Source organism: Dermacentor andersoni, chromosome 4 (genome assembly GCF_023375885.2).
Source record: "Dermacentor andersoni chromosome 4, qqDerAnde1_hic_scaffold, whole genome shotgun sequence".
Taxonomy (NCBI): domain Eukaryota; kingdom Metazoa; phylum Arthropoda; class Arachnida; order Ixodida; family Ixodidae; genus Dermacentor; species Dermacentor andersoni.
This window is the reverse complement of record NC_092817.1, coordinates 60,941,894-60,958,340: the sequence shown is the minus strand read 5'-3', so window position 1 is coordinate 60,958,340 and position 16,447 is coordinate 60,941,894. Positions and strand designations below refer to the sequence as shown.

The window sequence follows — 16,447 nt, the reverse complement described above, 5'->3', positions numbered from 1 at the left end:
GAGTGCCTTCTAGATGGTTAGGGTCGAGCAACAGACGAACAACCAACGCAGCCTCAGGGCGCCTTGAGACGCCGGTTTGTGGTGGTTTTGATCGCGGTATTTTCGTGAAAAGGCCGGATAGTTGTGTTGCGTGTTGTGCACAAATTGCTTCACTGGCAAACGGAGCACGAGCTTATTTCGGTTTCCGTCCGAGAAGAGCTATCCGGGGAGGAAAGCAGCACGGACAAGTGATGGCCGGAGATGCCATCACAGGACGCAACTTGCTCGCTCCTCGCAGAGCCGGTTCTCATCGCGCTACTTGAGGCTACTGAATTGCTATATGCCAGCGCCGCGAGCTTATTTCGGCCTGCAAGCTTCGAAACACCCTTAAAGGCAGCCGCATTTTGCCGGAATGTGCAAAGCTCAAAATGGACGAGGACGGACAGCGCTTGCGAAAGCGCAGTGGCGTCACTCAGTTGTCGTTGACATGTAATTATAATAAATATTATGAAGCGATGTCGAAAGTGCGCCTCGTATACGACAATCAGCACCCAGTACTAAGTGATCGAAACACACCATCCGAGGGCAGTTGGTGTCGCCGACGGGCAGCGCGGAGCGACCACCGTGCGACGGAGTTCGCCGGGTTTGCTCTTTTTTGCCGACGGTGTACAGATGTCCAAATGTATTTTTCATTTAGCCTCTTAATATTCATGCTTGCATTAAAGAGTTCGCAAAATACTATGCGCTCAATTGCTAGCAGAAGCTTCTTCGTAACCGGCGACACCCACGGCCAGCGAGTAAGGCCCAAAGGCCTACAGTCTTCATCGATGTCAGTTAGTGCAGACATTCGAGAGAACGGCGCGCCGTTTGAGACTTTCCCGTATTTACTGTACGCGAAAAAGGGCCGTCGTAATAAGACAAACAGCTCCGTGAAACGTTGCTTTGTTGCAAATGGGCTATATCAGTATGGTAATATTTCCAAAGTAGAGCATCACGCTCGGCGCGCTGACTTTGTCGGCAGCCGCCGATATTATGGGTCACATGGCGCTCACGATATTCGGGTGGTATCGGGCCAGCGGCTCTCCCCATGTGCTGGATCCCGTAATGGTGCACTCGGGGCTGGTGTCATCGCGCCCGGACAGGTGGGTGCGTAGCACCAGCAACTGCACCCGCGTCAGGCTGCAAAACAATCGAAACTTTCAAGCGCGCTGTGTAAAACACCCAAAACATTCTTCTCTTCCTATTTTCTTTTTTCCCCTATTAAACTCCTAAATTATACGCTGCATGCATCGCCCAGTAATTGACCCGTCATGACGTGATAGGTGCTCGTTCGGCCGTGTGGGCCCTCGGGCGGCTGCTTTCAAAAACTACGGTTGCACCAGTAGATTCCGTATGACGTAACATCTATATTCCACTTGTTTTCCTTTTCGCACGTTGCCAGTGGTCCGAGTCGCGCTCTGACCACGTTATCACCGACATCGCCGGCCGGCCACTAACGCTAGTTGAAAAGAAAGTAATATAGAATCGCGCCAAAGAAAGCTAGGGAGCCTACACCGGTGCAATAAAGTTTTTCCTTTCGCTCGACTCTATTCCTTTCTTATCATCCGCCTGTCACAACAGCGTGATCCTCGATATGACGTGTCGGAGAGACGATCGGACCACTAAAGGAAGTCCGAAAAAGAAAATGATATCTTCGTTACGACATCCTATACCTAATTCGCTAAAGGAACGTGAAAGTATATATGAAGGCGAAGACACTGGAAAATGGGTAGCGTAACGCCATTGCATTATGAACACCTACGACGTCACGCACACCTCCTATAGCTGGCTCTGCTTTCCGAGAGATGTGTAGGACATTGTCACTAATCGCGCGTTAAGTGTACAGTCTATACCTTTGGTATCTCTTGCAGTCTTCGTTTACCGTAGGCTTTTATTGGACGACATTTTTTCCATCTTGAAGTCGCTGGGTTATCCCTAAAATTCGAAATTGCGGTCACACATAACCTAACTGGGACGCCTGTGACGTCACGCGAGTCCCCCTGAAGTTGCTCTCACTTTTTTTTTCGATGTTTAAATGTTAGCGAAAAATGTAGTAACTAATTTCACATTACATAAGAACACAGAGTTGTTCTTTCAGGTGCAGTCCACCGCAGAGCGCGATTCTAGAGAACATTGAAGCTAAAATAAATGGAGAAATGTTCCCGTATAGGTATCTATAGTATACACGCTTCGGAGACATAGCCTTAACTGAGTTTGATGCGGTAAATAAACGTGCGTGCTCTCTTCTTACCCGACGTGGTGAATGAAGGTACGGAAGAGTTCATTGTCGCTTCGTTCTAGGAACATTATGCCCAGCGCCAGGTAGGGCCATTGGTCGAACTTCCGTGTTGTCAAACGGAGTTGCGCTTCCCTGAGAAGCTGCATGCAAAAGAGGCGCAGGTAATGTTTGCGAACAAACAAAGGGATTATCTCAGTCGTAACGGGGAGTACAGCAATAGGCTTCTTTCTCGATAGATCACACATCGAGAGTGCCTACACTTTCACATGCGTAACGTTGAAGTTAAAGCGCGCTGCCTCGCTGGTGCGATGGGTGTTCTGTCGATTCAATCATGAACTATGAGATGTGGCGTTAAAGTAGTACTGGCACATCGACATTTTCAACATTTATTTTTATATGTAAAGATAAAGATATTAGATAAAGGTCCTAAGCCTTGACACCTATATAGTGAAAGAAATACAGGCTCGCTTCAAGGCATCTTAAATGATTTCTTTCTACGAACCAATTTTGGTTCCGTTCCCTAGATGTATGCGTCACGATGCTTTCACGCAGGAGATGCTGGAACGTCACGATATTCTGCTACCGCGTAACCCCGTTCTGCGTCATGTCTTGACACATGCACCTCCTGTGATACAAAACCGAAACCGTGCATTTTGTTTTGTAGTTTGTCCCATCACTAGAATAGCACCGCGACATTTATACATCCGTTTGTATCATGCCCTGACACTGTCCGACTGCATGGAGTGACGTCGGCTAGTTAGGCGGCAGCTAACACTGATTTCATCTCGTCACGCTCGGGTTTCTTCCCTGAAGCTGGAATAAAGGTGAGCTGAACTGAATTAAAACTGGTTCGAAGAGTATCGCACTTTCCAGCGCCTATTCGCGCTTTCCAGATACGCTAGCGCCGCCGTGGCGATTTTTTCGGAAGCCGGGAGGGGGTGATGGATTTTCCGCTCACGCGGTTTCTGCAGCTGTGTTGGCGTTTTGGTAGTATTCGATATGGAAGGAAACAGTCGACGAGCGAAGAACAACCGCATGTGCAGTGTGCCAGCCGCGCTTGTCGTCTCTCGTATTCCACTCCATATTATATGACCAGCGTTAAACGTAGCCTCTCCTTCGACATCGCATCGCTGCGTGTCCTTGGAAAGGTCAAGGATCGCGCTTAGAGGTACCAGAGGCCCGTAGGCCGCCTGCTTCTGCAGGTGCGCACGCTTTCGTTACAGTGGCTACAGTACTTTCGTCTCGCCTCCATCACCTCTATCCCCGCCATATTGAAACGTCCTCCGCGCCACCTATAGACCGTTTCATCGGGCGAGGAGGATAGGGCGCGCGGAGGGCCTTTCCTCCTCTCTGGCTTGGGCGATCCGGCGCGGCGCTGCTTGAAAGCATTGCTGTCGCGTGCTGCGGAAGGATTTCGGGATGTTTTAGATCTTACTTCGTGAAATTTACGCCATGTTCGTTCATATAAGGCTGTCAGGGCAGCCTTCCGGTGCATCAATAACTACTGTAGGTAGAAATATGTCTTGGGGGCGCAAAAATGTGACGCGCATAATCAGCCGCGGTATACGCGCATTATCAGTCGCGGTACGTGTATGTGTTGTTTACTATTTTGCTAATATCGATTTTAATTCAACAAAGAAAACCGGCGTCTCTGTATTACCAGCATTAAATGGTAAATCAGCTCACTGTCTGATCGATTCGCGTTGGGAGTAAAACATAAAACATAAGAGCGCATGCTCGTGCACGGCCAACCTAAGGCAACCACGAAACAACTGAGCGGCAGGCGCTATCAAATATTTGTGGTACACTGGCATCGTTCTCACGCATTTCAAGTCTAGTATGCTTGAAGTTACCATATGTCTACGCTAGCCTTGCTGCATGAGGCCCACGGCGCTGCTCAACACAGCGATCACTGCGGTTGGTGAGCCAGCACGATACATGTATATATGCTGTGTGCTTCGGTATTGCCTTTTTGGCCTGTACAGAGCCAAAACCTCTCATATATTAATATGAGAGGGTTCGCATAAAAAGAATCCGATGACTATTCTTGAGCCCAAAATTTCCGTAATACGTCTGAGTGCGTGGTAAAGAACTCAAGGAACACAACCCCCCCCCCCCCCCCCATAAGAAAAAAAAAATTCGTTTATCATCCTCTTTCTCTAAAAAGCAAGAGAAAACGCGCTAACGCCGCACAACGTTTATAGCTATATAACCGCTGATGCCGTATGCTTGGACCATGCGCTATAGAGAACAACGATATCTGTAATCCAGCACCTACTACTGCTTAGGACGCTCGCGCAGTTCGTAAATGGTCGCTTTGCTGGACAAGCTTAATTCAGACTGTAAGGTATGCTGCTATTACTAGCCAAAACTATTTTATTCATGGGGCGAAACCTCATCCATCCAACCAAGTAGTCACGCAATTTAACATGCAGCGAACAGTTTGAACGCGTGTCATAGTATAACAGCACAGCTCCTATCGTAGCAGAACGGTACCCACGCTGTTACGATCGTCGCGTATGTTTCATGGCTCCTAAACCGCAGCTTAGAAATAGAGGATAATACTAGAATAAGGTCACATTAGTGATTGGAACATTCGGAAATCTCCGAGGCTGATTGTAGGCTCAAATATGCGCGCACACATCGCGCTGCGTGTTCCATCCACCTCAACGCCAGCAGAAATTCCGGCCATGACTCCTTAAACCACTTCAGCAAGTCTCACAGAACCGTTTACCACGTAGAAGACGCACGTCATACTAAACAGATTGCACGACCGCGAAAACAAACGCCAGAACCTACCGCCGAGCGTATACCTGCAATGCAAGAGACCGCTTTCACCCAAGCCAGTATGGCGCTGCTCATAGGCGGCGCCACTGCGTTCACAATATGGCGGCGCCTACGAAAAAACGGTCTATAGGCGCTGGAAAGTGCGAATAGATGGCGCGGAGAACGTTTCAATCTGGCGGGGATAGAGGTGATAGAGGCGAGACGAAAGCGTGCGCACCTGCAGAAGCAGGCCGCCTACGGGCCTCTGGTATCTCTAAGCGCGATCCTTGACCTTGCTAAGGACACGTAGAGATGTGATGTCGAAGGAGCGGCTACGTTTAACGCTTTCCATATAATGTGGCGTGGTATACGAGATACGAAAAGCGCGGCTGTCGAGTGATTCTGCCTGCAGACAAGCGCGCCGTAAGAGGCCCGCCGCATGCTATAAAAGTTAAAGTCTGCGATGTAACCGGCGCCGTAAAGGTCACTATTTCTCCTTACGTTTTGTAATCTATACGCGATGTACGAGAATTGACACCAAGCACTTAATCGGTAGCGCTCGGATGTAAACAAAGCGCAGTACCCCCCTTGCCGCTATGTGTGCATTCAAGACGCGATACATGGCTCCGTGCACCAGCTTAGTTGCGAAATGCTTGTTAAAAATACCAGATGACACGGAAACATTTCAGTAGTGTCGATTTACAATATATGAGCGAGACGATGAGTGTGCCAGCGCGATTAGCGCTTTCGCGTGCTGTAGGGAAGCTCGCACGCGCAGTCTTCGTCAATGACCGCTTCAGGTACGCAGTCCTGGCCCTTGTTTCGTGCAATATTGTCATAGAAGAGATGCTTTAAAGCCAAACATAACAAATAAAAAATCAGAAACGCGTGCGCACGACCTTCAGTCGGTACACACCTTTCGCCACTGCAAAAAAAAAAAAATAGGAAGAAGCGAATGCTTTGTGCATTGACCGCCTGCTTCCTAAGAACAGTTGCGCAATACGTTACCTAGATTGCAATGCTCGCGACGCAGCGTCAGGCACCGTCGCAGAGTATTTAGCGAAACAGCGCGAGTGCAGACAGAAAATTTAATAAACGGTGACACTTCCGTACTTAAATTTACATGGGAATCTGTGGAGGGCTTTCTTCGGCCAACACCGCTGCTGTTGCTTTGTGGGACCGCCGCGTGATTTTCTGCAGAGGCACGGCGTGTCTCTTCAGCCGCTTTCGTAAGGGCTTCAACTCGTCTTTAAGGAAAGTTTCACATTCAGCTCGCAACAAAAATCAAATGAAATCATTGAGAGCAGCGCAACAGTCAATTACACTCTCTAAGGTGGCCCCAAAGGAAGTCGTCTTTGTTGAACTGCTCCCTACATATGATTTCTTCGCTCATTTTCCTCCCGATGCGGAGCTTGACCGCCCACAACTTCCTCCGTTCTTTTTTACTCTTTTAGAAAGTGGTGCAGGCTTACTTTTCCCAATATTGAACGATTTGTGCATTGTGGCACACTGCACATGCGGTTGCTCTTCCCTCGTCGAATGTTTTTTTTTTTTTTTTCCATATCGAAGAGTATACAAAATGCCAACACAGCTGCAGACATCGCGTGAGCGGAAATTCCATCACCCCCTCCCGGCTTCCGAAATAATCGCCGCGGCGGCGCTAGCGTATCTGGAAAGCGCGAATAGTAAATGCCAGTATATTTTTCAGTGGTTTGAAAATCCATTAGCGTTGCGATGGTCGACCTGCCAAGTGTTCCCCAAGTTTTCCCAGAAGCCATCGACTGCCACATCTGGCGACGGGGGGAATGCCCCACCAGCGATGTCACGGTTCATGCTCGCGCCTGCTCATTCACTTAGATTCGAGGTAACAATGTCGCTCTCCTGACCGTCACGGAGTGGCCACTTATCGACGAAAGGTTCCTCGTCGAGAATTCCCGGTAAAAAGCACCGACGGCAGGTGTTGCCTCCCATTGTGACACGATGAGGACAGGTGCACGCCTCCGAGGAGCACGTGGAAGAGCAGTGAGGGGGGATAGATCTGGCGAACTATTGGGCGTTTGTGCTTGGCCAACACATTCCCTCAACGAGAGAAAGAGGGGTCATTTAAGACTGTCCTGGCCCCGTGTTAATGAAAAAATATATATATGAGGTTTTACGTGCCAAAACCACTTTCTGATTATGAGGCACGCTGTAGTGGGGGACTCCGGAAATTTGGACCACCTGGGGTTCATTAACGTGCAGCTAAATCTAAGTACACGGGTGTCTTCGCCCCCACCGAAATGCGGCCGCCGTGGCCGGGATTCGATCCCGCGACCTCGTGCTTAGCAGCCCAACACCATAGCCACTAAGCAGCCACGGCGGGTTCTCATGTTACTGAGATCCGCTCGAGAACTCGGATAGCGTCACAACCATGTACGAATGAAGTGAATACATTCCTTTCTACTTTTTTTCATCCTCACGATGCTCGGCTTCTTCGTCGGTTCTTGATTCTTGCGGTTAAGACGCACCTCACCCGGTCGAGGTCGTATCCGCTTTCTTTTGGGCAAGATTTGAGAAGTCGAAAATGTCACGTCGGCATTTCTTTAACGCAGCTCGGGGATGTGGCGTCCCTTTATTCCCGTCCACTTCCACTGTCTCAGCCAATCGAAGGGCGCTGAAAATTATATCCCCGAAAGTGATCGACCGAGAACACGACCCCATTGTCGAATCGCATAAGTTAACGTGGCATACGTATTCAGTACATGGGTTATTCCTGCAAACAGCAATTTAGTGGACGCTGCAGATGGTATGCGACGGCGATTCTCACCATCGAGAAACATAACAAGAAACGTGACACAAGATGTGCACTATTGTCCACACCCCATGCTCGGAAGCGGTGCTGGTCAGCTATTTCAAATATGTAGATATGCATACCAACCTATAAGATCTGGCAACATGCGGCGAACCCTCAATATCCGCATATGCCCCAACAGTCCACTCATATATTAGTTTTCTCGTACATAAGGGTTGTGTATTAGTGCTCCAGCGTTAAAAACCACGCTGCCGGACATGCAGTCACGCCCGGAACGCACGTACGAACAAGAGGTCGAAGATGTGGTCCACGTGCTCCGGCGTGGTGCCTTCGGCGACCTCGAAGTCGAGCACGCCGAAGTGGACGATGCCTTTGTTCCACAGCTGGCGCAGACTGGCCCACGTATTGGGCGAGCTCAGCTCCTCTTGCGCCTTGCTGTTCCCCCTGGCATGGAAGGCACACATGTATTCGAGTTAGTGCCTGCGCGTGAGCAGACTTACAAAAAAAATCAAAATGCAATTTGACTAATTAACAAAATTCCGCTAATGAACTTCACAATTACATCCACTTGGAACCAATTTTGAAGCGAAACAATAATTTCAATATAAATGTAGTCAAACTTGCGGTGAAAATCCACTGTCGTTCCATTTACTTTTCTAACAAAACGCCTCTTTAATACATTGAAGCTCAAAAGTTACTGGAACGCCGATGCTCATTGTCGCAAATTTTGAGAACGTATACCTCGAAATTGACGTCATACTCACAATTCGTTCCAAGTGCATCTGACATTCGAAATCGCCGGCTATAATTCTAAGATTGCAATATGTGCCCTAAATTAATAAGTTTAGAAGTTAATTATCAATAATTGGCAATTGGTTATAACTCGGCGCGGTTGCTTAGTGGTGCTATGATCGACCTGTCGGGTGTGAGAGGTGCTCAGGCGGGCTTCCCCACGTGGACATGATAGCCCTCTTCTCCGAATCGACGACACGCTTTTCCCCGAGCTGATACGGAGGGATAGAAGAAATCCAAGGTCAAGAAACCCAAGGACGAAGTCACTCTTTTCTAGGAGCTGACACAAAAGGCTGCACGGCAAACCAAAAGGCAAGAAGACGCGACGCCTCCCGCCTCCCCGCTCTCCACAAGCTGACACAAAATAGTGGAGGCCGACGACGACAAGACCGCCATTGCTGGCGAGACCGCTCGAGACTCAGATGAGTCACATCTATTTACCTATGAAGTGAATACAATCTTTTCAACTTTTTTTTTTCATCACTATGCCTAGCTTCGTCGTCGTTTTTTTTTTATTCCTGTGGTGAAAGCCCACCTGACCCGATCGAGATTATATCGACTATGGTGTTGGGCTGCTAAGCACGAGATCGCGGGATTGAATCCCGCGACCAAGGTGCATTTCGATGGGGGGGAAATGCTAAAAAACCCGTGTACTTAGATTCAGGCGCACGTTAAAGGACCCCAGGTGGCCAATATTTCAGGAGTCCCCCACTACGACGTGCCTCATAATCAGAAAGTGGTTTTGGCACGTAAGATCCTATAATTAAAAATAATATTGGTGATACATTTACTGTGGTTTCTCATGCAAATAATGTTTGTTTCTCAGATAAATCTAGCTCAGGAAGTAGAATTGAGCCACCTGCCACTGGTAGATAAAAAAAAAAAAAAAACAGGCCGTATATTTATATACACGGGGTCGCAACTTTCATGTGCCACAATTTAAAAACATGCAAACGCCACGTAGCTGGACATAACCAAGGCAATGTTGTTTGCCGTCGCTCGGAGATATTCAGATTAATTTTTAATTCCGCTTAGTTGTATAATTAGACCATTAATTCATCAACTTCTGGAATATTATAATTAAATGGAAAACCTTAATGAGAACATTGTAGACCAACATGAAAAACACGCGATACTGCTTTCTGTTGCTCGATACGCGCTACATACAAGTGTTTTTGCGAGCGTGAAAGAAACCCGCGAATACACGTCAAGGTAAATACATCTGATAGCGAAGCTTCCAAAGGAACCCATACGTTCAAAACATGGCGGTCCATCGGCGGTTCATGGGGCTTAGCGCCATCTGTATGTGGTGGAAACACTCCCGGCGGAAGAAAAAATAATGTGACGCCATGTCCGTTAAAAGCAGAAGTGACGTCATCTTGTTTTTGAAGGCGCGAAATTTGTTTTGTTGGCCTGCCTTTGGAACTATATATTCAAATGCCCCGCCATTCGACTTGATGGGCGTTTCGAGCTTTCAGTGCGGAAAGCGATGTAGGAAAAGGCCAGCAGTACGGTTGTCGAAATCGCATCCCTGCACAGAACATTCTTTGGAGGCCGACGAAAGCCTTAAGTGTAGAGTGCTAATCCTATCGTCGGACGCCAAGCCCGTCGTCCAGCGCAGTCGCACGAAAACAACTACACAATTATCTGGCGGTCGTAACTCACTACTTTTGACTGAACAGATTAAGAAGCGATGAAGCTACCCGTGTTACCAAGTTCAGACAAACTTCGACAAGCAAAAAAGCACAACGCGTGAGGGGGCGTATTTCAACAGGTCAACTTTACAAGCGCACCTTTTTGCTCATTTCAAGACATGCATTGCACTGCGAGTGATAATGGTGTCAACGCCCCCTGTAACGATGGGCGCTGAAGAGAAATGCATTTATTAATAATAATAAAGTTAAATAAACTTGTATTTCCTTAACTCGTCACGAATATATAAAATTTACCAGGAATTTTATTTTCGTTGAATGAATCTAACTAGGTCTCGCTTGAATTAAAAGACGCTTTTTTCTTTCCCAATGTTTGTTCCCTCCAAACCTAGTCGCGCTTCAATCGCTGCTCCCATAACCCCGCTTGCTGATGTCGGTGACAATCTGTACTGAACCGCTTTTCGCCCGAAGCTTCGCGACCCATTTGAATCGACCTTGTACACGCACAGTGCCTCGAGCGGCCAGTCGCGCGGCAATTTTGCGTGTATTCGCAACTTCCACAGACGGTGGCGCAGTCGTGCGGCGGCGGCCGGAAACAATCGAAAGATTATGCTCGCAGCTCGCTGCCGCCCGTTCGCGTAGCGTATTGGTGTTGTCTACGCTTTTCCTTCACTTTTGGCTGATATTTTAACGCGTTCAAAGCTCCCATAGGATCCTGAAGGACACTTAACGTGCTCAGAATGAGTAAACATATAAGTAACCGTATTTGCTGTTTGCCACAATGCAAAAGTTATGCGGTAGGTGATGTGAGCCTTCACTCATCCCCACCGGCTGCGTCCACGAGAAAGAAATTGATTATTAAGCCGGGGATCGGCAAAGCTGTCACAGAAGCGATGAAGGTTTTCAGTGCGCATTTCATGCCGGAGGACTTTTTTTTTTTTTTGGAATACGATAGATGAGTGACGATTCCGAGCACTTGAAATCGCGAATAGACGCACCCGCATAAAGACGCAGGCATAGCACTATATTATGTGCAGGGAAATAAATAATGCACAATCTTAACTCAAATGTGTTGTAGGATGACTGATGCTTGCGTTTTTGCCACTCATGCCTTTGCGGCTACGTTGGCGCGCAAACATCCTCCGTGAAGCCTTGTACCTGCTTCAAAATTTATTGTTCTCGCTCATGCGTTCGTGCTCTGCAACGCCGGCTTGACATTCCACCATTTTTGAACAGAGAGATGAGTTTCTCATTTGTGCATCGAAGCAAAGTGACGCAGGCGTAGAGGCACCTGGAACTCCGTGCTTGTCGTCGTCTGCCACTTCGATGCGCGGCTGCAACGTGTGCACAGGCGCGCATGATTGCACTCGTAAGGTAACAAATCGTGGTCCAACAAACATTAAACTACAGTGCAGTGTTCGCGTAGCGAACCCTCAGCTGATCTGCGTGTATATTATTTTACAAACATAACTGGAAGAATGAAGCGAGCATTGCCGCGGACCGGTGAATATCGGCTATGTATCACGCGGCAGGACTGACACAGGCTGTAAAACTACCGCAAGACTGTAGCGTGCACAACACGCAGAAAGCGCAATAACTAAATTACAAGTGTGAACGGTTGTCGTATTAGCTCGCAAAAGCGGTCAGATATGGTTTTTTGTTTACTTCTCGTGTTCAACATCTAGCTTTGTGACCACGGGCAGGGATAACTAAAAAAGAAATTTTCGCTCACAGAACGCTGCTTTAAGGCTGCTTTTCACGCCGTCGATGTAAAGAACTTCGGTCGCGCAACACCAGGAAGATTTCTTTTTTTCTCGACACGGCGTCTTATTCAAGCGGTCCAAGTAACAACTGGCAGAGAGCATCACACCATATAAAAGGTCGTGGTACCCGTTCAAAGCGGTCGAATTAATAGAAGAGCAAAGACAAAGCACGGTCACTTCTCTTTATAACGCCGTCACGGTAAAACTGAAACCACAGCTCGTGTGGTTTGCTTCGAAGCCGCGAAGTTTGCATGCAAAGACCTTCAGCAGTCACGGACGTCGACGTGCACGCTTTTATGCCGCAGCACGCAAGACAATCAGCGTTTAGGACTTCCTCGCCTTCCAGCAGGCTTCAAATCCTGTGTTCTGCTCGCCCAATGTGAGCCATTACGCAGGCTAACGACAGTGGGCGTGTAACCTGAAGAGTCCTTTGAACCTGACGACATAGAATAAAGAACATGACGACGCGAAACAACATGCCACTGAGCAAGACGACCGCAGCACTGCACTGACTGCTCTAGTTCTTAATATCTCGGACAGCCAGGTGACGCCCCCTATAGGCCGTGAAAGTTGCGAATTTTCTACAGTGATATGCAACACGATTGTTAATTTTGCATCGGCTTGTCTAACCATGCCATATATATATCAGGATGATACATATTATCCATAATCGTCAGTGGGCACTCAACAAAATCAATGGCACAAACCTGGTAGCTAGAGTCACTGGAAAATTCACGTAGAGCTATCTGTAACGTCAACTCTAAGAACCACGGCTAGATACTACAGTGACGACTATCATGTTCTGAATGATAGATGAGTACGTTTAGATGCAAAGAAAAGAATTTTATCTAGAGGCGAAATTTCATCCAATTTGGTGCTGTCGAAAAAAAAATCCATTCGTGTCAAGCTTCGGTCGCTCAAAACCTGCTGAACCATTCGACCCCGTGCCGCAATGCATGCCAAGTTTAGCTCTCATGGCAAAGCGAATTCCCCGTATGCAAGGATACTGGGAGTGCCATTCTGGCAATTGCAAATTCCGCCACATTGCTGAATTCGGCTTCTTGTGAGCTCCAATGCGGCTCACAAAACGCCAACATGGGGAAATTCGACACTGTCCAGAACAGCACCCCACGGGTTCGCAATGACAAGGATCAGGACAGCTTTCTTTTTTTTTTCAGCTTCGAAGTTCGCCCATCGAAATCGCTGAAGTGAATGCCCTCTCTGATGCACTCCGGTCGGCGCCAGTTCGGTTCTCGAGCGAATTTTTCGCAGGAAATATTTGAATAATCGGTGCGGCCATCGCCGAGAAAGACGACGACGAACGAGTTTGAACGATCGCCGCGAAGCGCGCGCGCCCACGCTCACTCGGAGGCGACGGCGACGCCGACCTCGGTGAGGCGGTACTTGGCAGCGGCCGCGACGAAGCGCTCGAAGGCGACGCTGTGCCTCCGATGCGCGAACGTGTCGAGAAGGCCGGCTCGGTAGAAGGAGTCGAAGTACGCGAGGTCGCACAGCCCGTCCTCGGGCAGCGGCGACTGCGACCGCTCGTTCCCGCCGAACACGCACATCAACGGCATCGGCTCCAGGCGCTTCACTGTCGTGTAATATACGTAGGGAGCACGTCAATACAAGAAATGGTTGTGGGCAGCAAGCTATCGTCGGCAAGTCTCATGCCTTGCCCGCCCGCCTTTGACATGTGCCCGTTCTGATCTGCCCTGCCCTGCCTAGCCCTTCCTTTACGCTTCGCAATTGTCGTATACAAAAGTAACAATCGAAATTGCTAACGCAGTTCCCGCGGTTCAATACGCAATAGGGCTCTGTGTTGGCCAAACCGGCGGCCTTACGCTGATCTATTCTCTAATCGGGTGCTGATCGGCTAACTGCGGGCGCTGGCTTCCTCAAGAAGGGCACGTGAGGAACGTTGTGGCAGAAGGGAAGCCATCATTCGACGTTCGCACGTGCCTCCCACCTAAAAGAAATTTCACCGATTGCGGTATTTTGAGAACTGTTTGAGCGGAAAAAAAAGAAACTGATCCAAATTGACAGAAGACTTTTCGAAAGGTTTACTCCTGCCTATATATAGTTCCTGCCTATATACTGTATACTAATATATACTAATGGTGAACTGGGGACTGCAGCTGACGTCTGCTTACTTTTTACGATTCATCGTTTCATGATTTGTCCTCTCTTTATTGTCCATTATCGGCATATTTTGTGTCATACCGCATATACGTCTCGATACTCCGAAAATGCTTCCGGACAAATGTCTTTACTCAGCCTGAAAAAGCAGCAGATATTTCCGCCTAAGCATGTTTTTCTTTCGTCCCTTGGAACTGGTTGAGCTCAGCGCAAATATATACTTTCGAAAACAATAGGACGGTGTTGCAGCATCATTTCAGCGTGAGTGCAACGGCTGCACAGCACAGTTGCTTCAGAACGAGTATAGCGACAAAAATCAAGCTGCAAAATTTGCCGCCATTTTGCAGTACAGTCAATTTAAACTCATCTGCGAAAAACATAGCTGAATAACCGTACGTTGCTTCCAGCGTTCTTGGGATATTCACGAGAATTTTGAACGCGCGTAAGAACAAACCAGAAGCTGAGTTCTGTCAGCATTCCTGCAGGACTGCTGACATAACCCGATGCTGCGCAGCTTCAGAGATTTCACAAGAATCGACGCATTGAGCAAGGTACGCCCAGTGGCACAGAGACAATCGACAGGCAAAACAGATTATGCCGTGATTTCGACGGTGAACATGCAAACGCGCCGGCAAGTAAATCCGAGACACGCATACAGCATTGTAGCTGATTTGATTAACGGGTAGTTTGCGAAAACGACCGATGCAGGCCATTCTTAAGGCGTAAATATAGCAGACAGCATTGTCTTTTGGGGGCCGTCCTAACAAATGGAAATGAAACACAATGGAACAAACGTTCCTTGCTTTCTTGTTCTCTGTCGTATTGGTGCGTTTATATCATTACCAAACCGCCTGTATACATGACTTATAACTGCAGATGCGAGAATGACGTCGCACCTGACGGTACACTGAAACCTGCAGGCTCACTGAGGCTCAACCCTGTAGGCTAGGGTCCCGAGATCTGGTCAAATTGTTCCACTACCCTTTTCGTCAGCTATATCAATCAATCAATCAATCAATCAATCAATCAAAAGACCCGCAACTAGCTTTTGGCTATCATCATCATCAGCAGCAGCAGCAGCCTGGTTATGCCCACTGCAGGGCAAAGGCCTCTCCCATACTTCTCCAACTACCCCGGTCATGTACTAATTGTGGCCATGTTGTCCCTGCAAACTTCTTAATCTCATCCGTCCATCTAACTTTCTGCCGCCCTCTGCTACGCTTTCCTTCCCTTGGAATCGATTCCGTAACTCTTAATGACCATCGGTTATCTTCCCTCCTCATTACGTGTCCTGCCCATGCCCATTTCTTTTTCTTGTTGGACCCATAGCCTTTGGCTATGGGTTCAACCAAATTTGGAAACTATGTATATTCTATTTGTCTGAATAATAAATTGAAAATTGAAATCAATCAATCAGCTATGGCGCCGCACCAAACTTACTCTTTCGCCGCTCAATCAGAACCGTTCCACCCTCGACGTCAGTTGTGCGATCATAGGCAGTGATGGTTGTGGCAGCCTCTGCCGTGCTCGCGGTCGTGGTGACGGTGGTGGCCACGGCGACCTCGGTGCTGGCGAAGTCGGTCATCGGGGCTACCGCGTCTCCGTCCTCGTACAGCGAGTAAGGCCCGGGCAGCGCGGCCGTAGCCCCGACCGTCGGCGCGGCCTCTCCGTCGCGAGCTGCGTCGTCGAGACGACGCCTGCTGCCGAGTGCTCGCCACCAGACGACGTCCCTCCTCTCCGTCGTGTCGGCACCGAGGTCAGTGTTCTGGTCCGGAGCCTGCTGGCCCATCTTTTCCGCTAGGCGGGGTGAGAAGTATAAGAGGCAGGGCGGACCACGCAAGCAACGCCTCAAGGCTTCGCACACACAAAACACACACAATGATCCACATAGGCTGCAGACTGATCAAAACATTGCGGACATAGCTAGGAGGTGGACTACAGACAGTATAGATTCTAAGTCCACGTGACGAGAGGCCTTTAAGTCTATATTCGTGTGTTGCAATTGGGAATGTAGTTTGCACATTTTGGAAGTATCATCTCCGGCCCATGTCCAACTGTGGTCACTTCGTATTGTAACCAACACGCCGCTAATAATTTATATTTCTTGCAAGACGAACAGAATAGAAAGGGACACCGCACAGTCAGCGCCCCGTGTTACAACTGCCGTTGCGGTTGCAACACACTTTTAAATGAGAATGTTAGAGGGACACCTCAAATATACAGAAAGTGCAACTGGCAATATAGGCCAGGGGCGTCGGATCAGGGTGTTGTCTTTATAGGGGATATT

The 16,447-nt window shown here is 48.4% G+C and overlaps 1 protein-coding gene across 1 annotated transcript; it reads right to left on the bottom strand.

The window, feature by feature from the left end:
- Positions 1–938: 938 nt before the first annotated feature.
- LOC129386348 (uncharacterized) lies at positions 939–15,968 on the bottom strand. The gene is made up of 2 exons (XM_055074207.1): positions 15,601–15,968; positions 939–1,158 (listed from the first exon to the last, which is right to left on the bottom strand). Exons 1-2 carry the CDS (start codon positions 15,947–15,949, stop codon positions 1,154–1,156), a joined length of 354 nt encoding a protein of 117 aa, XP_054930182.1. The 5' UTR covers positions 15,950–15,968; the 3' UTR covers positions 939–1,153.
- Positions 15,969–16,447: the final 479 nt, after the last annotated feature.

What these genes read in the sequence shown, in the direction of transcription:
- LOC129386348 (XM_055074207.1), bottom strand. Translation starts at nt 15,949, where the DNA reads ATGGGCCAGCAGGCTCCGGACCAGAACACTGACCTCGGTGCCGACACG.